The sequence below is a fragment of the Balaenoptera borealis genome (genome assembly GCF_965194805.1).
Source record: "Balaenoptera borealis genome assembly, chromosome: 12".
Classification (NCBI taxonomy): domain Eukaryota; kingdom Metazoa; phylum Chordata; class Mammalia; order Artiodactyla; family Balaenopteridae; genus Balaenoptera; species Balaenoptera borealis.
In genome coordinates this window covers 15,647,016-15,671,333 of record NC_138869.1, presented here as the reverse complement: position 1 = coordinate 15,671,333, position 24,318 = coordinate 15,647,016, and the positions used below count along the sequence as shown (strand labels likewise).

At 45.8% G+C, this 24,318-nt stretch overlaps 1 protein-coding gene across 7 annotated transcripts in view; it reads left to right on the top strand.

Annotated features, from left to right (window-relative positions):
- ITPR1 (inositol 1,4,5-trisphosphate receptor type 1) overlaps positions 1–24,318 on the top strand; it is a 319,227-nt gene that overhangs the window by 204,201 nt on the left and 90,708 nt on the right. For 3 of the 7 annotated variants that reach the window (XM_082345342.1, XM_082345344.1, XM_082345341.1), the window contains exons 41-44: positions 4,893–4,928; positions 6,137–6,187; positions 11,399–11,531; positions 13,548–13,738. In XM_082345342.1, the coding sequence (XP_082201468.1) occupies positions 4,893–4,928; positions 6,137–6,187; positions 11,399–11,531; positions 13,548–13,738 (411 nt within the window). The remainder of the gene's footprint in view (positions 1–4,892; positions 4,929–6,136; positions 6,188–11,398; positions 11,532–13,547; positions 13,739–24,318) is intronic. The other 4 variants (XM_082345346.1, XM_082345343.1, XM_082345345.1 and 1 more) reach the window with 2 other exon arrangements.

Here is a 24,318-nt window from a genome sequence, read left to right as displayed (position 1 = left end):
TCACGTGTGCGTCTTTGGAAAGCAGGGCGTGTTTAGAAAGTGTGTGCTGTAGCTCAGTGGACATGCTGCATTTCTTCCTATTGGAGATATGATCCCCATTTAATCACTCTCGCTTGGAACCCTGACCTCTCCAGAGCCACTAGCGGCAGCTGGCAACTTCAGCTCCTTGCACTGCAACAAAAAAGCAAGTGGGATTGGTGTTCCCACTTGTTAGGGTGGCGGCAGCCTGCCTGTATCTGCCTATATATTGAGTTCTCTCAGCTTCTGCCACCGAGAGCTGCTTCTGCAAGCAAAGGAGGCCACTGCCAGTAAAATTCAGGGGGGAGAAAACAGAGAAGACAAACCCAAGAATTATTCAATTTCACCTTCAGGGGGCGTTCTCATGACATCCAACCCAGGGTGGAGGTGTCCTACTTTTTTACATTGCTGTGAACTGCTGGGTTGGGCACCTGCCAACATTCAGGCGGCAGTTACATAAGAGCTTCTTTTTTTCCTGGAATTTAGGCTCACTGCTGATGTGTGACCTTCAGCAGTAATTGCCAATAAATGCAGCGGGGCTGTTTACTGTTAGACACTGGCAGCCATAGAGCAAGTGAGCTCAAGTCGGAGCATACAGAAGCTATTGCAGAATCTGGGGAAGTTTTTTTTCTTTCTCTTTTTTTCTTTTTTTTTTAAATGCTGAGATGATTCCATAATGATGGAAGTTGTATAATTCAGTCAAGTCAGAATGTGGTTTTTAAAAATGAATTTTACTTTTGGGTTCCGGTGAACTTGTTCTATAAGACCCAGGTGAAACGTCATCGTTGGAACTAGATAATGTTTCTTTCTTACTTTGTTTCTAGAAACAAATGCCATTAGTAAACGGCATTGTGTTAGCAAATGTGAAGATTTAAAATTGCCCTTGCTGAAATGTTAGGTAACTTCTATTTTAGCTCAATTTTCTTTCAAGCATTCTGTTCTCTTAATGTGGGTTTTCAAAGGCTCATGAAGGCCAGGACCCAGCAAACATATTTGCAAGGCCATTCGCTGTTTGTTTATTTTTTCCCTCCTCTGAGATGGAGTGGGTGAAAGAAACTGAAGGCTGATTCAGGGGATTGGAGATGGTAAATGCTCTTTGCTGTGCTGATAATTAGATCTATAGTACAGTCTCATTTCTTGAACTGTATTCAACCTCTGCTAGGGGTGGTCCATGGAAGGAGACATCTTATTTCAAAGGAAAATTCTAGAAGCCCAGGGGAGAAGGATTCATGTTGATGGCAGCAGGAAACAGGGTGTTTTAAGTGGCTGTGCTCTGTGTTGGCCTGTAATAGGCACACATGAAACGGATGTATATATATGTATGTATATACAGTATGTATGTATGTGAGGATGTGCCATTGTACACACACCACAAATAGGAACCCTCAGAAGTCTGTGGGTTTCTTTTAAGAATGGCAAAGTATAATCTCCTTCATTTGTAGTAGAAATCCATCCCCGGATAAAATGTTAGGTACATGATGTATAGAAAGCGAGTGTTTTAGCATCTTATCTGCACGAATCTAGTTACTACTCAAGTGCCGTAGTTACGATGACCTGATTCGTGGCCTCATCTGGGAAGGACACTTGGGATTCTGTGACTTGAGGTTCATTTTGAATTTCTGTTTCAAAGCCAGTCATTTGAAATCTTTTTCCTGTGAAGTTTGATTTTGCTGGCCTTGTCTAAAAGCACTGAGAAGACATAAGATCCAAGAAGAAATATGCAGAGGCAACAGAGGGCAATAGTTGGTTTCCAAGTTCAAAACCAGGCAGCATAGGATCACTGCCAGTCACCTGTTCATTTGGGGAGACTTCACCTTGACTGGAGGTGTCAGCATCTGATTATAGTGGCCGATCCTGGGATGAGGTGGTGGAAGACAAGACCTGGGAAATGCAGAAATACTCATTTTCTCAGAATAGTCTCCCTTACTATGTGGTCACTGAGAATGACTTTTCATGTAAAAAAAAAAAAAAAAAAAAGTTACTTTGATAATAAAAATATGTTGAGAAAATCAGTTCATTCATTTACCAAAATTATCTTTTGCTTTGGATAATATATATTGTATTTATGTAGCTGTTATCTGATTTGAACATATATAGCTTATTAATATGCTTATCTTTTTCAAAAGTGTGGCTTACTGCCATAAAAGAGCCTATCCTCCCGGAAATACAGGTGAAATCCTCATAGGAAGAAGCACTGGTAAAGGCCATTGGTTATTTTACCAAATTATATGCCAGGCTTGGTTTGGCCTTTTCCATGCCTGAAATCATTTTATGTCCTATTGTGTTGTATTATTTAGAGAACTTGCCTGTTAGATATTATGAAATGAAGTTTACTGAAAATATACCAAGCATTACTTAATGTTTTAGCTGGAAAGGAATCCTAAATAATAAGCTCCAGTCTCCTTGAACTACAGGTCAGGAAGTGGAAGCCCAGAGAGGTTCAGTGACTGGCCGAGGGTCACACAGAGCACCAGTGCCTGCATGAGCCACGGTCGCATGATACCTTTCCACTGCTGTCAGTTTTTCCATTCTGTTTCCTGAATGGATAGCGTTAAAAAATTGTCCTTCTGTTTAAATAGTGATTCCTGAAGCAGCAAAAAATTTTCTGTTGTCTCAAAAGTCTTTCTGTAATGTTCTAGGGGAAAAGGTCATTAACTGTAATTTTTGTTTTAAAAATTAAACGAAAACTAACATGACAGCAGTTGAGGGAGGCAATAGAGTGTCAGTACAATCATAAAACATATCAGAAACGACTGATCTCTGAGTGTGTAAGAAATAGCTATATACTACCCATGAACGTTCCGAAAGAATTCAAGATGCTGCTTTGGACAAAGAGATCTCAGACAAGAGAATTTTAAAAAGACACGCTACTTCCTTCCATTCCATCTTCTTTTTCTTTAACTTTTATTTTGATGGGCAAGGGAGTAAGAGGATAGCTCTGTAGGTTCCTACAGTCAATGCCTGCCTATAATTCTTTGGTTCTGATCATACAGAATCAGTATAAAGGCTATGTTGGTGAAATGTGGCCAAAGCAAATTGTAAAAGATAGTACTTTTTCCCATCTGTATCTCTGACTGCTCTAAAATGCATGGGAAGTTGCTTTAATTCTACTTTTTCTTATGTGTCCTTTTTGCACTAAGAGTAGATGGCACAAGTGTTTGCACAGTTTTAATTCTTTAGCCTAAAGCATACAGGATGTAAGGATAGTTAAAGTGCGTTCTTGGATCGTGATATTATTTATATTATCTGGAAGACACATACACCTGAGCTCTGGTTTTATTTTCCTTGCCACACTCAAGTCCTTGCTACCACTCTGTGCTTCCCGACCCCAACAGGAAGCGAAGCACATCGGAGGGAAATTTTCTCCCTGAGGCTAGTGGAGCTGCACTCAGGTCTGAAAGCTCTTCTGTCCGGAATCGAGTGAGCAACACCCCACCTATGGCTCCTTGTCCTTCTTAAATTAGTTTAATCTTTGTGCTTAAAGAGAGCCCCTGTATCTTTACCTCATTTTACCTGTTAGCAAATAGAAAAAAAAAAAAAAGAAATCATTAGGTCACATAATAACAGTCTTATATGAAGAGCATTTTTTTCTATCTTGGGGATCAAACCATGAAAAGGGGTATCAAGCGTTGAGCTGGGTTGAGACCCTGCCAGATTTCACAGCTTCCAGCCTCCCCACCTCGTGCTTGCAGCACCTGCGCTGGCTCACACCTGACAGTCACGCTTTGGCCTCCCGAGAGGTGTGCTGTGTCGCTGGAGCCCCGCCGAAGGAGGCCAAGGTCACTTAGTTGCAGCGTGAGCCTTGGCTTCGTTCCATGGCCCCAGACCGCACCTTGAACCAGCCAGCCGTGCCCGCTGCGTGACTTTGGTCCGGGGCAGCCCAGGGTGCGGTCTGGCGGTTACATCTGATGTCAGTCCTTCCTCCAAGCATGTGCCCTTTGGTGGACAGATTTGTGGCGCTGCCGCCACGTGGAACTGTGGACTTTTTAGCCGCCACGTGCACCCTCGCAATTGCCTTTCATTTTCCTCGGGGCCATCATCTTGTCTCTCAGATATGGGTTGGGTGTAATGAAATTGAGGGGGAGTCAGAGGAGTGGGGTGTCTACATGGTATGGTGGGGCGGCGCCGGGGACCCCAGGCCCTGGAGCCCTGAGGGAAGTACGTGGAGGGGCGAGTGGCCAGCCAAGTAAACCTGCAGCCAGGAGCCTTCCTATCTCCTCCCAGAGCTGCTGGAGGAGAGAGGCTTTTTCAGTCCCTGAGCTAGAGCCTCGGGTCTTACCCTCTGATTCAGGGCCGGGATGTGGGGAAAGGAGAGACCCAGGAGGACGCACCTGCCCATGGAAGAAGCTTGGCGAGTGGTGGTACACCCACCCATGGCGAGTGGTGGTACAGACTTTGCAAGGGCTTCGGGCCTCCGGGGAGGGGGCTGCACCTGAGGTCCCTGTTGCCATTACCCACACACTTCTCCCCTCCGTGAGCCTCCATGGGGATACGCTGTATCACTTTTCCTCTCTGTGGACGAACAAAACATAGACGTGTAGTAGTTCTTCCTTTGACATCGTTTTTGTTTTTTTTTTTTAAGGCGTACTTCCTACTTGATCAGTGGTAGACTTTTTTCTTTCCTTAATTTAAATCTGTTTCCCCATCTCAGGCCCGTTGTCTCTCCCAACACGAGCACATTCAGTTCAGTTCAAAAGGGAGGGTGTCTCCTGCCCTCAGTGGCTGAAGCCCCTTTCAGTGGGTGTGGCACCTCTGTCACCTCATCGTTGATCTTGCCCTCCATGTTTCGTCCTTGAGTGTTGGTCTCTGGACTTCTTCGTGGCCCATGAGATGCACGTGCTGTAACTAACATGCTTCGTTTTGCTCCCAACTAGCTGCCCCAAGCTCCGGATTCTGAGAACTCCACCGAGGTGGGTGCTGCTCACCTGTATTTGCAGCGCCAGCAAATATGGGTGCTTGTCAGTGTTCCTGGTTGAGTGCGTGAGTTGTTCTGGGGAAGTGTCTGTCCCGCTGGTAGGTGCAGGAGGGAAGTCTCTTGTCTGGCTGGGACCTGATCATTGCTGTAATCGGGTGGCTCTTGGTGTAGAAGGAAACTTCTTAGTTGCTGGAGCTTAAACCACAGGGTCCTGCAGGTGAGGGCACGTGACTCTCCAAAGGTTTTCACACAAAACCGTTCATCTCTGTCTTGAAATGTTCAGTTGAGAAATGCTGGAACGTCCAGGCCTTTCTGCTGTTACACAAAATAGAACTCTGGGTTCTGCGCAGAGGTGAAGTGAATTTGAAGTTCTGGATATTCATGTATAGTTTTGGTGAAGCTGCTGATAAAGTTGTAGTTTCACAGTACACTGTTTCTGTTCTTCCTGTCGCTAACTCAGCTTGCTAAATGAGGGACTAGAATTAATTAAGACATCTAAAGTTACAGAGAAGCTTTTTGGGGAGGCATATTTCCAAGGATCAAAATTTACTTTCAGAAACAGTTATAGAATCACAGGAGTCAAAGCTAAAATGAAGTGTAGTTTATCTGAAAGGAGATCTTAGAAATGAAACAGATTATCAAATAGCTGAGTTCCAGTGGGGATGCTTAGTAATGATCATTCTCTAATATTCTAATCAGAGCTCTTCAGCATCAGTAGCCTTGATTAGAATGCCGTGTGCTGGTGGCCTGGGGAGAGCTGAGGTCTCATGTATGTGTCTGCTTGGAAGTGTATGCATTGATGTCCTCACGCATGTGCTGTGCAGTAATGCATGTGTGAGTCATATAAGGACCTGCCCGGTTGAGTCTTGCATTATAAACCCTTTTGGGTTCATGTAAATGTACCTAACATTGAAGTTCCTTTTCATAATCTGTGCAAAAAATAATATTGGCCAAAGCTATTAGTCATGTGCCTGTTCATTTTAAACGGTGCCCGAGGGTCGGGGATGGGCGAGTTGTTAAGCGGTATCCAAAGTAATGGAGCATTGGTATCTGTCTGGGGAAAGCCACACACAGGCCTGTGTTCCTTCTGTGTCAGTCTTCGCTATGTACGCATGCTCCGTGTATTTTATTTGTGGCTGATCCTGAAGATGGGAGTGTCTCCCTGGTGTTGTACGTACTTAAATGGAATTTCTGCCTGCTTAGCAGGAGCTTGAACTGAGTCCACCCCTGAGGCAACTGGAGGACCATAAAAGGGTACGTAGTCCTGGGTGTTGGGAGCTAATGACCACAACACTGTCCACAGCCACAGGCTGTGACCTAAAGACGGATGGTGGTGCTTGCTGTTATCATTGGTGTAGCATCGACTGGCTCAGGACCAATCACAGCCACTTACAGAAATGAAACTGACTGGTGACTCTACCTGTAAACTACCTGTTCACGCACTACACCCAGCCAATCCCCGAGTAACGACCAAGTCAGCTTTTCACATCCTGTCTTCTTCTCCTCGAGTGGCTTTTTCCTTAAGTGTAGCCTTAAAAACAAATTGTTTTTGTTTTTTTTTTCTGTAAGTAACGGATGATCATCATGGGTAAAGTATACTAAACAAAAGCAGTATGATGGAAAAAGTGTTCACAGTTACACTACCTAGCTATAAAAGCTGCCATTGATTTAATATTTTCTTCTGCCCCCCTTTTTGCACACGTAAGAACGTGTGGCAACACACACAGATACACTTTCATTGTCATTGAGGTTCTTCCAAGTGTATAACTTTTCTTCCCTGCTTTTGTCCTTTAATATATCTAAGCATTTTCTTTGATAGTCTTTGAAAGTTAACAACTGGCTAAAGTTCCACAAATTAACGAGTACTTTGTAATGTTTTCCTTTGATGAGGAAATGAACAAGTGTGTACATATGTGTATAGATTCATAAAAGGGGAATTTCTAGGCCACCAGGTAGATTCTTTCTTAAGGTGCTGGTTATGCATTGCTAAACCATTTCCTAGAAGGCTACATACATCGTTAGCATGCTGACCACTGATTGCATGTTACCCATTTCTGGAAAATACCAGATATCCTGGTTTTCTGGGTGCCTATCATATGCCGATCATTATGCTAAGACTTTTACGTGTGTTAACGCGTAAATGTTTATAAATGCTGATGTTGACCTACTGAGACAGCCTTCCCCTCCATTTCACAAGTCATAGGGTTAGGAAATGGGCAGTCGTGGCGAGTACTGCCCTGAAATCGTGTTCACCAGTGTCCTGGAGAATGTTCGTCTGAGATGAGTGGGTGCCTGGGGCACCTTTGTTCTGCTCACGTGCTTTCAGTCCCTGCGCAGTCCCAGCACATCTCGAGTCCTTTCCTGTTTCTTGCGATTGTGCTTTCTCAGACTACGACCAAAGAAGCTCTTCTAGGAAGTTGGCATTCAGCCCTTCCTCACCAGCTTCCAGTGTCTCCTGCCGTTCATTGATGAAGGGCACCTTGCATTCCTGTTTTTTTCCATCCTTGCCTGTCCTTCCAGAATTGTCCTGGGTCTTAGAAGTAGCTGGTAAAGGCACATAGCTGTCTCTCGTGCCCTAAGTTTGATTTGCCCCAGTGCATGAGCTTTGGAATTAGAAACCGGTTCAAGCCTGCCTTTGCCGGGCCCTCACTGTGTGATTTGGGGCACATTATTTAACCTCAGTTTCTCCTGCTGTAGAATGCGGGTAATCGTCTCCATCCCTTATGACTGTTCTCCAGAGCTGTGCCCTTGAAGCACTTAGCACGGTGGCTGGACTCTGAGAAGGGATATTAATGATCAGGGTCACCTTGCAGACTGAGACACAGCAGTGATTTGACAGACAACCGGAGTAGGAAAAGGAAGGTATTTTTAAATCAAGGTGCTGCCTTAGTGCTGACTAAGGTGTGAGAGGCTCACTGCTCATGTGAGAGGGTAATCTTTTCTGAAGCACCTGATTTTTAAGCGGCTGGAACCTGGGAGCCCAAAGGTCACTCTTTCTCTCCTTTGCGATCTTAACTCTTAGTGCTGTGTCCAACGCTGGGCTATATTCCCACACAGTTCATTAGCCACGAGTTTAATTGACAGAATGAAACTCGTTTGAACTGACTTGCAAGGCAGGAGCTTGGTTTCTGACTCCACGTCACTGACCTGCCTTTTTCACCATTTTCACCTGACACTTAACTGCAAATGAAACTCTTTGCCTTTGTCTTTTCTCAGTCTTAGGTAATCATGTGTGTGGAATGTAGAATTTTTTTACCAGAGACAAACATCTGATATTTGTTTGCATGTTGTAGGTGTAAACTGCTGGGGGAAAACTAGTATTCTTTTTGAAGAAAAGGCTGCATGGCCAAATATGAGAGCTGGAGAAGTGATGTTTTTTGGGAAGTGACTTTTTTTCCTTCTCTGCAATCAGCTTTCTCAGCCCAGTACGTCGTGAACAGCTTAGTGCTGTTGAGTAATTTATATCAAGATGATTAGGAAGGCTTTTCTCTGCAGATTTTAATTTTTCCTAAATTAAACCACGAGCTCAGAAAAACAGAATTTTCCTTGAACCTAAGTTTTCACACTAGGGATTTGCATCACTTTTAATAAAGCTTATGCATTTTCTCTTTCTGTCCCTTTTTTTACCTAAAATTTTCACTCTTTATTCTTTCAGAAAGGGAATGAATCTCATCTTGTTTTTTTTTTTTAAAAAGCAAATCCCACATGTTCTCTTTTTTCCCCTTGCCTTAAAATTTATTTTTTGTGGAGTGAAGGTGAGGTGCATGTGTGCCAAAAACCTTATAATTAAGAGGGAAAAAATTAAAAGTTTGTAGGGTGGAGCGTGTGTGTGTGTGTTTTCCATAATGAACACATTTTATGATATTCTCTTATGGGGGAAAAGGTACCATTTGATGCATCCGTTGCTATGGTAACTGCTAGGGTTTGTCTGTGCAAGGAGAGGCAAAATGGTAATGTGAGATCCCTTTGTAACTTCAGTTGGCACCCAGGCTGCATAAATGTGAAGTTCCTGTTCCTGGAGTCCACGTGTTCCCGGACGGCATATGCTCCTTTCTCTACTTCCTGCTTCCTTGACTGCAAACTGACCTGGGTCTTGCTGATGAGACCCTCAAAACCCTGAGGAGAGGAAACTCTAACTGAGCCACTCCAGTCCTAGGTGGAATCGTAGTGTGAAGCCTCTGGTTGAGTCTTCCCTTAAAGGATGCATGTTTGTTGGCTGGTGACAGTCACCTGCCTTTGACCATCAACCCTGTGGTCTTCCAGGTTCTTGCCACAGTGGCAGTGTTGGCTGTTCTCTGTGGCTGCAGCTTACAGGTCTCATTTACCTCTCAAACAATGTTCTTGTGGTGCCCAAGAGGATCCCGTAGAAAACTGGGATGGTTTCCTGCCAACCCTCCGTTCTGGGGGAACTCAAAGTCTGTATCTTTAGAAAGAAAATCAAGTGGATGCATCATTGTGTTGACACAGGGAAATGGCATTTAATGTACTGTTACATTCAACGTGGAGGTAACCTTGTCTTTCCCCCTTTTCTTTCTTAGTCAGCTCTCTTGACCATTCCTTTGAAATTTGTGTTTCTCTTATGGAGTCAGCCTTTTAAAATCACCATGCTCTCCATGACTGCTTTGGAGAGTGTTGATAACGTTTGCACTGGTGCAAAGCTATATCTTTATACCAAAATGTGGTTTCCTAAGCCATTAAAGAATATTATACTGAAAACAGCTTACGTTGAAAGTATTTTTAAAGATCACAAATAGCCTCTTCACTGAAAGTACTCTCGGAATCTTGAATTTACTGGTGGTCGAAGTACGAAATCAGTTTCATGTCCTAGTTACAAGCATTCTCCCTTGCTTAACTACGACGAGAGACGTATTTGTGGATGGAACGGAGAGAGGAAAATTGAGATTTCTTTTCATGCCTGAACTTTCATTTAAAAATCAGGACTGCCTTCCCCCCTTCTCTCTCTCCTGTTTACCCCATCTCTCCATTTTTCCCTGGATTCTGACCGGCAGCATGCATTTAACAAAGGACAAAAGCCAGGCTGTGTGGCCCTGGGACCTCACATCATTTTGACAACTGAACTAACGAGTTTTCTGCCTTCGTACTTCTTCCCTGGTCCCAACTCCCTCAGGGGGCCCCTTGCCTCCCCACCACCCTTAGGACACTCTTCTCCCTCCCATCTTGTTTTGCAAACACCCTCCTTGAAGTCTCCAGACCTATTCTTAGAGCCTCTTCACAAATCACTTTAAGCTCTACTGGCTCCCGTTACAGTGGTAGGTCTCTTCAGAAGAACTCCTGAGTCTCTGTTTTAGAGACTTGCTGTATTGCAGCACCTCTTCTCTCTGCTAGACTTCTCACTAACCTCTCAGTGATGTGCCAGAGGAACTCCAGGATTTAACTGCTTTGTCCTTGAGAAAGGGGTCCAGGGGAAATCCATATATCCTTTAACTGGTAGAAACTTCCAGATTGGGAGGTGGTCTGGGAGTCCCTCAGCAAGACTGCACGAGGAATAGAGCTGAGAATAAATCCTACTGCTTTGTGCTGCTTTACCAATGTGCGTAGTATTTGAGAATAAATCAAGGTTGTTTTTTTGGTTCGGTGTTTTTGTTTTTTTCTTTTTTGGTTGGAATCGTGGCAAAGAGTTTGTTATATCCCCTGCCCAGGAGTCCTTTGATATTTATGTGTATTTTTAAGCTTTTATCATGGAAATGTTTAAAAATATCCGAAATACCTATTTTGAAGGGTTTCGAGAACCCTCATTCATAACTCAGCTTCTCTGACTATCAACTCATGCCCAGTCTTGTCTCATTTATACTCAGCTAGTCCCTCCTCCCATATTACTTCAAAGCAAATCCCAAATGTCACTTTATCCATGCTGCCTATTTTTTGATTGATATATCTGATCTCTGCCAGAAATTTATTTTCTCTTGCATTATTTTTTCTTCACTCTGTGGCCCATTGACTATTTCTGTAAGAAAGGCTTACTTTCAGCTTATTGTTTTATTTACTCTATTACTCTGATATGTTGAGATTTTCTTTAGACCTTGGGATAAATGCTCTGGTTGGAGTAACATTTTCATATTGCTGTGGGGATGACCTGTGAATTTTTCAATTTGTCTGAATTTTATTGGCTTATCCCAAAGGGGTTTTCTTTTGTTTCGTTTTGTTTTTTGTTACTGTTAGTTACCCTCCGAGATTAATGTTCTGTCTTTATCACTGTGTTGAGAGAGTACTTTCAGATATTTAATATTTTAGATTGATGCTTTTTTATGATGTGGTTTCCTGAGAAAACACTGAAGAAGTTAACTTTAGAGTTTCCAAATGCTCTTATTAATAGTTTATTTTTTCACTGAGTGAGACTGAGCCAATTATAACTGAGTACCTCTGTGTTGTTTTTTTTTTTTAATATTAGTAGCTCAGTCATGCGTTAAATTCAGAACCTGATTTCATTATCCTGTTTGAATTAAGGGTGAGGCCCTCAGGCAGATTTTGGTCAACCGTTACTATGGAAACGTCAGACCTTCAGGAAGAAGAGAGAGCCTGACCAGCTTTGGCAATGGCCCGCTGTCACCAGGAGGACCCGGCAAGCCCGGGGGAGGAGGTAGGCCACGTGGGGTGCTAATTAGCTGCACGTGGGAACTGAGTGTGCCACGCAAGAGCTGCGTGTTTCTGATTAGCAGGTTGGACCTCTAACAGATGCATTTGGGTTGCAAGTGTATTATTTTAGCAGCTTGTTTTGTCTTTGGTCTACCATCAAATTGGTGTCTAAAAATGTTTCCCTACAATTAGATATTGGCTGAGCGTTTTGCCCCTTTTTCCCATGCAGCAACCCTCTTGGTGATACTTGAATGACTCAATGAACTTGACTTTACCGCACATTTTCTCGTGGCCATGAGGACTCATATTTTCCCATAAAATGAGTATGCTGTTGGCAGTGAGGAGGGCGAAAGCCACCATTTATTATACACTTACTGAGCCGAGGGCTTTCCCAAGCATTTTGCCTTCTTTATCTCCTTTTCTCCTCCGAGTTACTCACTATCTGGTAGGGACTGCTGTCATCCCTGTTGAACAGAGGAAAGGGGAGCTTGTTAGTGGCTGGTCTGTAATGTAAAGCTGCTTTAAATTAATTAAATCTAATTCTAATGCCCAAGCTTTGTGCCTCCCCAAAGTCTTAGGTTTCTGCAAAAAAAACCAGTAAAGAATTGCTTAAAAACACATCCTGAAAGGAGTCCCAAAACACTGTAAGCACAATTACAGGTAAAGGCTACCAAAACGTTGAATTCAACTGTGGGTGATGGTGTTGGTTTTAAGAGGGGCCAGTAGTTCCGTGCTCAAAGCACAAATGTGAGTTGCCTAATTCCCGGGCTGTGGTGATGACTCTTGAGCACTTCCGGTCCTTGGTGGACTCTGCTGGTGGCACAGAGATACGCAGTGGTTAATAAATTAATTCTGGCAGGCTCTGGGGAGGGATCTTGGGCTTCTCGCCAAATGAAAATGTAGAGCGGATCTGCCCACAGAGCACCCCAGAGACAGACCTTAGCTTCTCATCCAAACATTCCCAGTGATCGTCAAGCAGAAGTTCTTCCCACAACATCTCCAAACTATTTCTCTTTACTCGCCGAAGTGCAGTCATTCAACAAGCATGTGAGGCTCCGGAGCGATATCAGGAGGGGGGTTTGGAAATGCATCAGAGACAGGTTCTGCTTTGAGAAGCTGTCGGAGAGAAGATGTGACACCCAGTGTCTACCTTGTACTATAAATGTAACAGATTCTAGAAGGTCAAGGAAAGCAATGTAAAGGATGTGGCATTTGAATTGAACTCTGCCGGGAGGGACTGATAGATGATTTTCTGGGGTTTTTATGTTTTTTTTTTAATTGATCACCCCATTTCCCCATGAACATTAATATTTCGGGTTTTACCAATAATAGTGCAAGTTCTTAAATAGGCACTTTCTAAACACGATTGGAATCTGTTCCACTAAATGGCACAGGCCATCTCTTCCTAAGTATATTCTTCTCATCTGAAGCTCAGGGAGGAGGCGAACTTTGTTTGGTTCACTCCCCTACCCCCAGCTCTTGGCTCCATGCCAAGCACTGAGTCAAATATTTATTGAATGAATGAATGAACAGATACAGAGTATGTGAAAGGGTGAGTTTTGGGGCTAGGGTGGGTTTCTTAGAAAGAGGACTGAAGTGATCATTATAGGCTATGCTTCTTGAGAGTGTTTAAGTTCTAAGAAGTGTTTAAGTTCGGTTTGTCTCTTAAACTCAGATCAGTTCTTAATAATTCTGCCCCAGGTCACTGCATTTTAATGTAAGGGAGAGTCTTGACTGGATGGCTTTAAGTCTCTTGCTTGAAATGTGTTATTCTTCCTTCATCTTACCTGCCTCCATTCAAGTTCCACCTCTGTTACTTCCAAGCTGCACTGGGTGTCCTTGGACAAGTGACTTCATCTCTGTGCTAATAATGAGTGCCTTCCTTTGTGCTTGTTAAGAAGGTTCAAAGAGATAGTATCATTAAAGTGTTGAGGGCACAAAGTGTTGGTACGCGCTAAGTGTGCAATAAATGTTAACTGCTCTGATTGTGGTTGATAAGAGCAATGTTCCATCTTCCTAGGGGGAGGTTCCGGGTCCAGCTCCATGAGCAGGGGGGAGATGAGCCTGGCCGAGGTTCAGTGCCACCTTGACAAGGAGGGGGCCTCCAATCTGGTCATCGACCTCATAATGAACGCATCCAGCGATCGAGTGTTCCATGAAAGCATTCTCCTGGCCATCGCCCTGCTGGAAGGAGGCAACACCACCATACAGGTAAGAAGGCAGCTTCGCTGCTGTTGGGGCGTCCTTGCTGAACAGGAGGAGGCTTCGTTCAGGGAACCAGGTACTGGGCGGTGCTGAGACTCCTGTACGAGAGAGAGCTCATTCTTAGGGCACAAAATTGTTTTGTTCTGAAAAGCGAATTCTTTTGATATCTTGCTGTGGTCATCCTGTCATAATTCAGACTTGGTTCTAAAACATGAGTTACATTCAAAAACTGATAAAATGCTGAGGATGTGTGAAGAAAATTGGCCCAGGATTTGGAGCATAATAGATAATCCATAAATGTTTGTCCCATGAATGATTGCATGAATTATATTTACAGTTTTTATCCAAGATCATAGAGGATCCCATCACCTGATGACCAGAAGGGGTTTGGACTGTGTGTGCTATTTAGATTTGTTACATCTATGGACCTTGCAGCTCTTGCAAACTATATATTTCTCTTTCTTTTAACTGAAAAGCTCAATAAAACTGAACCAGTTTGAACTAATAGGAGCTAATAGGGGAAAGCCAGGCTAGGTTAGTCAAAGATAAATAGATGACTTTTTGTTGGCTTGTTATGACACATATTTTAAAATAACAATAGGAAGTAGAATTCTGGGTAGAAGTCCTTAAAGAAGCAATTTTAATGAATTTTAATAATATATACATAATTTTCATATGGACATGGCAGTTAAAAAGATTCCTTTAAATATTTTAAAATATTTTGGATACTCCCTTCTTCATGCATTCTTTGTTCTTTGTTGGCTTTGAATAAGGGTTTACTTAGCTGTGTGTGTGTGTGTATACATACACACACACACACACACACACATTTTGATAACAGCTTTTGATTGAGATATAATTCATATACCATAAAGTTCACCCTTATGTATATATTTGACTTGACCATATATTCTTTTTTTTTTTTTATGCCATCAATTATTATGCTGGGTCAGCAGGTATATGCTGGGATGTTTGGTCCCCTACTTAAATGTATTATTTCTTTTTTTTTAAAATAAGTTTATTTATTTTATTTATTTACTTTTGGCTGTGTTGGGTCTTCGTTGCTGCTCATGGGCCCTCTCCAGCTGCGGTGAGTGGGGGCCACTCCTCGCCGCGGTGCATGGGCCTCTCACCACGGTGGCCTCCCCTGTTGCGGAGCACGGGCTCCAGGCGTGCAGGCTTCAGCAATTGTAGCACGCGGGCTCAGCAGCTGCGGTTCATGGGCTCCAGAGCGCAGGCTCAGCAGCCGTGGTGCACGGGCCCAGCTGCTCCGCGGCATGTGGGATCCTCCCGGACCAGGGCTCGAACCCGCGACCCCTGCATTGGTAGGCGGGCCCTCAACCACTGCGCCACCAGGGAAGCCTTGACCATATATTCTTGGTCTTGAATTTAATTTCAGAATCTGGATTAATGAAGTTTTGTTTCTTTGTGCAAATTTAAAAAGGGCATTTCTTCTCTTGGGCTTGAGCCAGGGCACCTGGGTTTCAGCCCCACTCGCTCCTGCAGCCAGGTGCCCTGTGCGCCCCCACACCCCCCACATGGCAACTGCGGCGGCCCTGTCTCCTCGCCCTCCAGCCCAAACGCCCCAACACACACTTCTGACGTTCATATGTGCGCTGCCCTCAGTTGAGATTTGTGCCCGTGGGAGAGTCCGCTGCACGACTGAGCTGTCACACGGGCACCTGTGACCTGTAACATGTGGGGTTGCCGTTTGATTTTGTCCCGCATGAGTCTGACCATGCGTGTGCGCGTGGGTGGGTCCTGCAGGTCCTCTGATCACGAGGATTCGCTCGCCCGCTGCCGTGGTCCTGCTGTCCGGGTGCGTGCGCTGGCATGGAAGCAGGGCTGAAACTCTCCTGGTCTCTGAACCATGTGATTCCCAGAGACTAGATCAGTCAAACTAAACATTAATTGAGCACTTGCTGTGTACACGACGCTGAACTAGGGACTTCAGGGCAGTGGTTTCCAGACACTGGGGCCGGTCGGTCTATGAGAATTTTCTCCAGGCACAGCCAAGTGTGGAAACAAGGGCGATGTGGTCAGTGTTTCCTAAACCAAATGTATCAGTTTGAAGGCCCATCTGACCATTTTATTCTGAGGTTATAGCCTGTCCAATTTTTTTTTTTTTAATCTCTGATGTCTTTTCTTGAATGAAGTGGTGTTGATAGTGGTTGGGGTTTTTTTCCTACTGGCCAGATAAGAAGTTGGAAACCTTAGGTTATTCCTTCCCCTCCTCAATTAAAAAAAAAAAAAAAAAAGCTGCTAGTTTGCTAATCCCAGTCTTCAAGAAATTAAAAATGGAGCAAGGCTATAAGACTTAGTATGCATGCACGTAGGAAGCTGTGTCTCAAGACTGACGTGTAGTGCCATCCAGGAGGCAGGAAAGGTACTGCGGACCCTCCAAGGAAGAAGTAACGGCAGCCATGTGAGGAGTCAGTGAAAGGTTTTTTGATGACGTGGGCTTTGAAGGATGGGTGTGGGTCTGAAAGTTGGAAATTGTGCACAGAGCTGGGGCGTGGGGAGGCTGGACCATGCCGCAGGGCGAGAAGGCCCAGAGACACAAGAGTGGAAGGCGTGCTCACAGGACAGGGCTGGGGTCCTTCAGAGTGAGCCCAGCCGGCGGAGGAGAGTGAAAGGGGGTTAGGGTATGTTGGGGGCCGGGCAGCCCCCCAAGGGGCCTCGGGGCTATAACATAGGACTATGAATCTGACAGATAAATTGAGGAGAGCAGGGCCTAGAAGGAGGCAGTCCAATAATTTAAAAGTTAATCAGAAGTTATTTAGGAGAGAGCTAATGAAAGCCTGAATTCAAAATAAATGTATGATAGAATTGGTCCTATCGCAGGGCGGGATGTTTTCTAGGAGGGGCATAGGGGGCCTTTTGGGGTGTTGGAAATGATGGGCTACATGTTGGTAGTTACGTAGGTATAAATCTGTTTCAAACTCTGTGAGCCATACAGTTAGAATTGGTGTGCTTTACTATACAAAAGCTATACTTCAATAAAGTAGGAAAAGTATCCTGAGCCTGGCGGGGACAGGACGTCATGAATGGAGACTCTCCAACGCTCGCTTCCTCCTCAAGGCTGGTGCCTTGGACCCATTTATAGTTAATGCATGTTGGCCAAAGTGTCACCCGATTGGATGCCAGAAGCGAGAAGGTCAGAGGGCCCCCACTTGGCTCCGGAGGCTTTACCGAGTCTGGATGACTGGACACAAGAAGACACCGTTAATTAAGGAGTAATGAAGCCCGGGGAGGGCAGCAGGAGACTGAGGGCTGCCGGCACTGAGCCCGGCTGGCACGGCGCAGTCTGAGTTTCTGGCGAGATGCTGTGTTTTTCACAGCGTACCCCTGATGGTGATGGCAAGGCACACAGAAGCTGTTTTTCCTTCAAGTTCTTTATCTTGTAAAGTAATTATGAATATTAGTTTCATGTTTTCACACATTTATTACTCATATGCTCAGGCTCCAGATGAAATGCCACGGTGGAGCTCCAGTCGCAGCCTCTCGGGGGAGTGGAGCTGCCGTCTGTTGGAAGAGCCAGCGTGCTCATGGCTGGGTGGGCCTGGATGGGGCGGCCCGCGAGCCCCCTGCCAGGTTGGGAGGGCACAGCATGGAGCGTGTGCTGGTTCTGCCCGCGCCCCATCTCTCTCTCCTCTCTCTCCTTCTGTGATTTCAGGGGTTGCTGGGAGGATTTCACCCACTGCCTCATTAGAAACCTGTGGTTCCAGGAAAATTCATTCTAGCCTGGAGCTGGCTTGGCCCTGAGCTTCTCTTTCTCCAGAGAAAATGATGTGGAATTCAAGTTGTCTGGGGCCAGCTAAGCACAGACACCCTGAAGTCCCAGGGGGAGTGTGATTCAGTTTTGTTTTGCTTTAGACAAGCCGGTTCAAAGTAGTAAAAGAGCAGCTGGGAAGTTAGTGTGAGTTGGGTGAAGGCTGCAGTTGTGACTGCTGATGACCGCCGAAGGCTGTCAGTCATTGCAGGCGGGGTGGGTCCCAGCTGGAGCACACTGCCCGCCGTCCTTCCTGTTCAGCGTGATGTGTCCCAGTCCCAGGAAGGGAGTCCAGGTGGGCTCCCCTGGACTCGTGTTTCTCAGGTACAGGTGGTAGAAAGGGCAGTCGCTGTGGGGCATGCAGCGCTGCACAGTTCCAGAGCTGTGTGCTGCTTCTCCGAGGAGACAGCTGCAGAAGAGCCCTTACCTTTACTAGCGCCTCCTCCCAGGACGCGCAGCAGGCTTCACGTGGAGAAGAAGGGGAGTGAGATCTGCTTCCCAACCCAGTTTTGTGTGGGATTAGGGAAGTCATCCCTGGGTTTCTGTTCCTGTGTGTATCTATCATGAGACATACATGCATGTGGACTCCTGGGTTCCTTACTGCTTTGAATCAGGACTTTTTAGAAATTATTAGATGTTTTTCCAGAAATACTCAGAATCCAGTAGTGATGGCTGGCTGGCTCCATTTCTGTAGTCTTTCTTCCCTGGCTTGTGAAAATAATTCTTTACAGTACGGTGACTGCACAGTCTGTGGTACGTCCGGGCAACAGAATTCTACTCAGCAATAAAAGGGAATAAACTATTGATAAATGCGACTACGTGGGTGCACCTCAGAGGCATTATGCCGAGTGAAAGAAGCCAGTCTCAGAATGCGACGCCCTGGATGGTTCTATTTGTATGACATTCTCAAAGGACAAGGCTGTAGTGATGGAGAACAGAGCAGTGTTCGCCAGCATAGGGCTGAGGGGAGAATCCGACTATAAGGGAATAGCACAGAGGAGTTTTTGGGTGATGCCACTGTTGTGTGTCCTGCTTTGGACCCACAAATCTATACATGTGTGAAAATTTGTAGAACTGCACACCAAAAAAGTCCGTTTTACTGTATGATCATTAAAAAATTAAAGTGAAAACCATAATGATGATGACGGTTAACCAGCATTTATTAAGGGCTTACTGTGGACCAGGAACTATGCTTACGTGTTTTCTCATGTATCATCTCATTTAATTCTTACAGTCTCCCTAAGAGGTAGGTGCCATGATTATCTCATTTTTCAGATGAGGAGACTAAAGCCCAGAATAGCTAAGGAACTCGCCCCTCATCATACAAGCAGTAAGCAGTTCTGCCCTTTGTGATCCTGGCTGGGGCTGCAGTCATCAGGGCTTTGATTGGGCTGGAGCGGCCAAGATGGCCACTTGTATGGTTGTAGCACTGGTGCTAGCTCCCAGCTAGCTGCTGAGTTGGGGCTGTGCCCTTGGTTCTCCTCCATGTGGCTCCTCTGTGTGGTCTGGGCTTCTTAGAGCATGGTGGCTGGGTTCTAAGAAGCAGTGTTTTGGGGAGTAGGATGTGGGAGCTACCAGTCATTTTAAGGCCTGGGCTTGGAATCCATGGTACAACACTTCTGCCATGTTCTACTGGTCAAAGCCAGTCGTGAGACTGGCTCGGCTCCAGAAGGAGGGGAGAGGAGTGGCACCTCTTGCTGTGATTAGAGCTTGTGCACTAAGCAGAGAGGGAGGCTGGCTCCCCCACACCCTTGTTATCGTTGATTGAGCACCTGCCATGGGTCGGTCAAGCCCCTGAGTTGGGCAAGAAAGGGAGACACTATTGTCTCTGTAATGGAGGAGCTCAGTTCTCTCTGGAAGTTCAATCCCATTTTTGCAGAAGTGTAGACTCCTGTCCTTCCCCTTTTGATGGTGTGTGAAAATTCACCCTTGTACTGAGGATAAGGTCACTGGGGACCAGAGTTCTTCAGAAGTTCTAAACTTCATTGTCCAGACCTCAGAGGGATTCCATTTGTAGCAGTCCAAAACTAAGGACCTACAGTGCTCGCTAGGAACCCTCATGCAGAGAATTGCCCTTAGTCTGAAACCTTGTAATCTGTCACACAATCACTTAAGCCCTGAAATGCCTGGAAGCTGAATTGGGGATAGTTCCTGGCCTGGCATAGTGGACTCCAAGTCTTCCCATATCTTCTGTCCCTGCCCTGGCTTCTCTGATGGTGACAATGTCTGAAGATAGATATTGCCTCCAAAACTTCTCCTACCTGGGTGCTGTCAGAGTGGCTCAGGCTTCATGGTGAACCCTCTGCTTACAGGAACAAAGAGATGGTACCACTACCCTGGGGTTCTCCAGGAATGGGTGACATCGTTGAGCCGTGGGATCAAGCTTCTCTTTAAGAGTAACTCCTTCTTTTACATGTAGCTGTCCAGTTTTCCCAGCACCACTTTTTGAAGAGGCTGTCTTTTCTCCATTGTATGTTCTTGCCTCCTTTGTTGTAAATTAGGTGCCCATATGTGCATGGGTTTATCTCTGGGCATTCTATCCTGTACCATTGCTCTATATTTCTGTTTTTGTGCCAGTACCATACTGTCTTGATTACTGTAGCTTTGTGGTATAGTTTGAAGTCAGGGAACCTGATGCCTCCAACTCCGTTCTTCTTTCTCAAGATTGCTTTGGCTATTCAGTGTCTTTTCTGTTTCCATATTAATTGTAAAATTTTTTGTTCTAATTCTGTGAAGAATGCCATTGGTAGTTTGATAGGGATTGCATGGAACCAACCTAAATGTCCATCGACAGATGAATGGATAAAGAAGATGTGGCACATATATACAATGGAATATTACTCAGCCATAAAAAGAAATGAAATTGAGTTATTTGTAGTGAGGTGGATGGACCTAGAGTCTGTCATACAGAGTGAAATAAGTCAGAAAAAGAAAAACAAATACCGTATGCTAACGCATATGTATGGAATCTAAAAAAAAAAACAAACTGGTACCAAGGAACCTAGTTGCAGGGCAGGAATAAAGAGGTAGACAAAGAGAATGGACTTGAGGACACGGGGTGGGAGGGCGAAGCTGGGGCGAAGTGAGAGTAGCATCGACATATATACACTACCAAATGTAAAATAGTTGGCTGGTGGGAAGCAGCCGCATAGCATGGGGAGATCAGCTCTGTGCTTCACGATGACCTAGTGGGGTGGGATAGGGAGGGTGGGAGGGAGGCTCAAGAGGGAGGGGATATGGGGACATGTGTATGCATATAGCTGCTTCTCTTTGTTGTGCAGCAGTAACTAACACAGTATTGTGAAGCAATTATACTCCAATAAAGATCTATTAAAAAAAAAAAAAAAAAAAGAGTAACTCCTGCCTTCTCTCTGCCCTCTCTCATGCCACCTACTTCCTGCCAGCCCCCAGAAGAAATCTTTCCGCTTGATGTTTTGTAGCAAGTGGGAAACTATAAAATAAGCATTTGCTTATGAATTAATTTTTGGCACACACAGGGCTCAGTGAGTCTCATGGCACTTGCATATCCGTCCTTCGCGTCCTTGCCAATTTCTGTGTTTCTTCCTCCTGAGATGTCCCCACCGGCACCCGGGGGATGTTCCTCCACTTCCTCTTTGCTTCGGGAGGACAGAGACAGCTCTCACCTGGGGGAAGAGGAGGAGTAGAATGTATCTTTGAACATACCCAGTGTTGGGTTTCTTTTTTAAGCACGTACAGATGTTTGGGGCTGTACGTGCTGTCATGACCATAGAGAACCTCACAGCAAATGAAGGGAAAAGATCGAAGAAAAAAATTTTTTTGTGGACTAATTGCTTCCGGTTGCAGAAGCCCAGTGAATTGTATGTATCAAATGGCTGCCCACGGCCCTTCCCATGCCAAGTCTAGCCTACAGACACACCCAGAAAGGATTTTCTTTTCCGCACGTACACAGCTCGAGTTGGAAAAAGTGAGAAGTGCTCTGTCAGGAAGCTGGCTGCGGATTCAGCTGAGAGAGAGAGAGGTCCCTCGTCCAGGGGCCTTTCCCTTGCCACACACTTATTTTTTGTGGTTGGCTTAAGTCATCAGCCCAAGAGCCAGTATTCGATAGGAAATCTCCCACCCCTTCCAGAAGAAGTCACCACAAGAAGGCACTGAGCAGGGAGCACGCTGGACTGGAGGCCACCCCTGACCCCAGTGAGCGGAGATGCAGGGCAGGAAGGGCACTTTGCTTTGCCTTTGCGGGAGATGGGAGGCCAGCTGGTGAAGAAGATCAGCCTTGGTTTGACAGGACAGCTACCCCGAGGAGGAGGAGGAAGGAGACTGGTGTGCAAGCGAGTTACGTAAAAGGGTGTTGTGTTTGGCAGCCAAATCAGAAATGAGTCACTCGGGAGCGGTGTTTTCTGACCTCGGGTTTTATCCATGTGGGAGAAGAGCACGGCCAGCAGTGGAGTCAGGAGACTGCTTTCTCCCCAGCCTGGGGGGTGTGGGAGCCGTTGCCATGACAATAAGAGGAAGGCAGGTGGCCTGGCCCCCTGTGCCCTTTGGCTGAAGCCACCAGGGGTCTGGACGGCGAAGCTGTCCGGCTTGGTTCAGGGAGGGCTGCAGGCGCTGCCAGTCGGCCCTCCTTGGAGAACGGGTGGCGTGGGGTCAGGGACTTCGGGGGACACTGCCCAGAAGGGCAGGCATGGCAGGGGAGGGAGCTTGGCCTCCAGAGTGGAAACACCTGGGCTACAATTCCGGCCCTGCCCCCGCCAGCGGGGTGACCTTGGACTTTCTCAGGATGCTCTGAAAGTCAGTTTTCTCATCTGTAAAACACGAGTTAGAAAAACTGAGTCCCTTCCTTATGCAGTTATTGAGAGGATTAAACAGGGTCACATGGTGGGTAGAGGGCGCGGCTGCAGGAATGAGCCGCTGCCCTGGAGCTGGTTTGATGGAGGGACGAAGGCCTCCGGCGCTGCGTCTCACCTCCCACCCCAGGGCTCAGGGAAAGTCCTTGACCCCCCAGCCCAGCTCCTGCCTGGGGAGCAGGACGGTGTCCGTCCCCACCTCCCAGGGCTCCTGGGACGGTCGGACAGGGTGAGTCACCGAAAGTGCCTCACTCAGTGCCCAGGTCATAGAAGGATCTCAAAACGAGGTGGTGATTTTTTGTGTTAATACGGCCTTTACTATTTAAAAATGAGCTTTGTTTTCTTCAGTTTGTTCTCCGTCAGAAATCCGACTTCTGATACTTTGCTTCAGTCTAGTGGTTGATGATGCAGTGGGCCTGGGGGGGTGTGCTGTCGTATGTTGTTTTCACACACTGTTCACCTAAGTCCCTCTCACTCGTTCTGTGTGGGAGGTAACTTCAGAGGTCCAGGAGGGTGGCAGGCTTCATTGCTTCGGGTCCTGGTTCCTTACACTGCCGGACGGTCTGGGTGAAGCAGAAAGCAACAGGCAGTCCAGTTACCTGCTCCCTGACCCAGGACTTTTTCTTTCCTTCTCTGTATTATTATTTTTATTATTACTTTTTGGTCTAAGTCATCCTTGGACATAGGCCCTTCCTCTCCATTCCCAGGAAACTGGTGTGTCACTGAACAAGAGTCTTTTAGGATTATTGGTCTAGACCAAGGTTTTGCAGTGAAGACTCAAAATCCAAAAGTAGTTCCCATTGTTGGGAATATAAGACTTGAATGAACGCCCCCAGCTGTCCAAGTGATGTGAGCCCTGGATGATGCATGGACCTACTGCAGTTCAGGACAAAACATTACTGCAACGATGGTCAGCATGTTCCCTGTCACTTGGGTTTGAGAAGCACGGTCCTATTGCGGTGGTCCGAGGGGAAGATGTGCCCGCCGGCTCGTGCCTCTAGAGGAACTGGAGACCCAATGTTACTTTTCGTCTTTCCTGAGTGGCAAAGCCAACAGCGTAGGCAGAAGTGGACAGTTCCATACGTCTGCTCTTCTGGCCTTCCCTAACAGGACTGCAGTCGTTAGGGAGTTGGGGGGAGATCTTTGGATACAAAGTGTTAATCTTCTTGCTTCCTAGAAAACCCATAAGCAGGAATTCGTTTCTAAGAGGAGATATCTTCAGAGGAAACCTCGGGTTTTCCATGGTCTCCAAAGTTTGACTGAGGAGCAGAAAAAAATGTCAGAGAAGACTGGAAAATTGTTGTCACTATGCCTTCATTGTATCCTATTAAATCCACAAGTCTAAATTGTCCTTCTTTCTTTCTCTTCCTTCAGCTCTAGCAAGAGGTCTGCATTCTTCCTAACTTTCCATAGTGACTTCTGAGGATGGAGTGCCTCTTATGAACTTCTAAGCTGACACCAAATTCTCCTCCGTTGGCTTTGATACCTTGGTCCAGGGATTGGCAAACTATGGCCGGCAGGTCGAATCCAGCCTGACGCCTGCTTTTGTAAATAAAGTTTTACTGGAACACAGCCAGCCTTACAATAACCTTTAGTGTTGTCTTTGGCTGTTCTCACGCTGCTGGGGCAGAGCTGAGGAGTTGCACCACAGTCCGAATGGCTGGCAAATCCTAGAATATTTACCATTTGGACCTTTATGGAAAGCCTCTGCCAGCCCCAGTGTTTGTTGAATCTTTGCTGTCGAGATAGGAAGCTACTTAAGGAAAAGAACCATGTGTTAATCCCTCTGTTCTGCGTTCTTCACCCCCTGGTAGAGTAGTGATAGGTTTGTGGTAAATATTCACCAGATGACTAATATCCTAAGTCCCCTGAGAGTCTGGCCACTTACTCAGCTAATAAATGGAAATTCAGGGAAAGAGAGGCCTCTACTTTTTCTTTCCTTTTTTGATTGGAGGGGTGATCTCCCCTTTCCCTTTACTGCCTTTGCA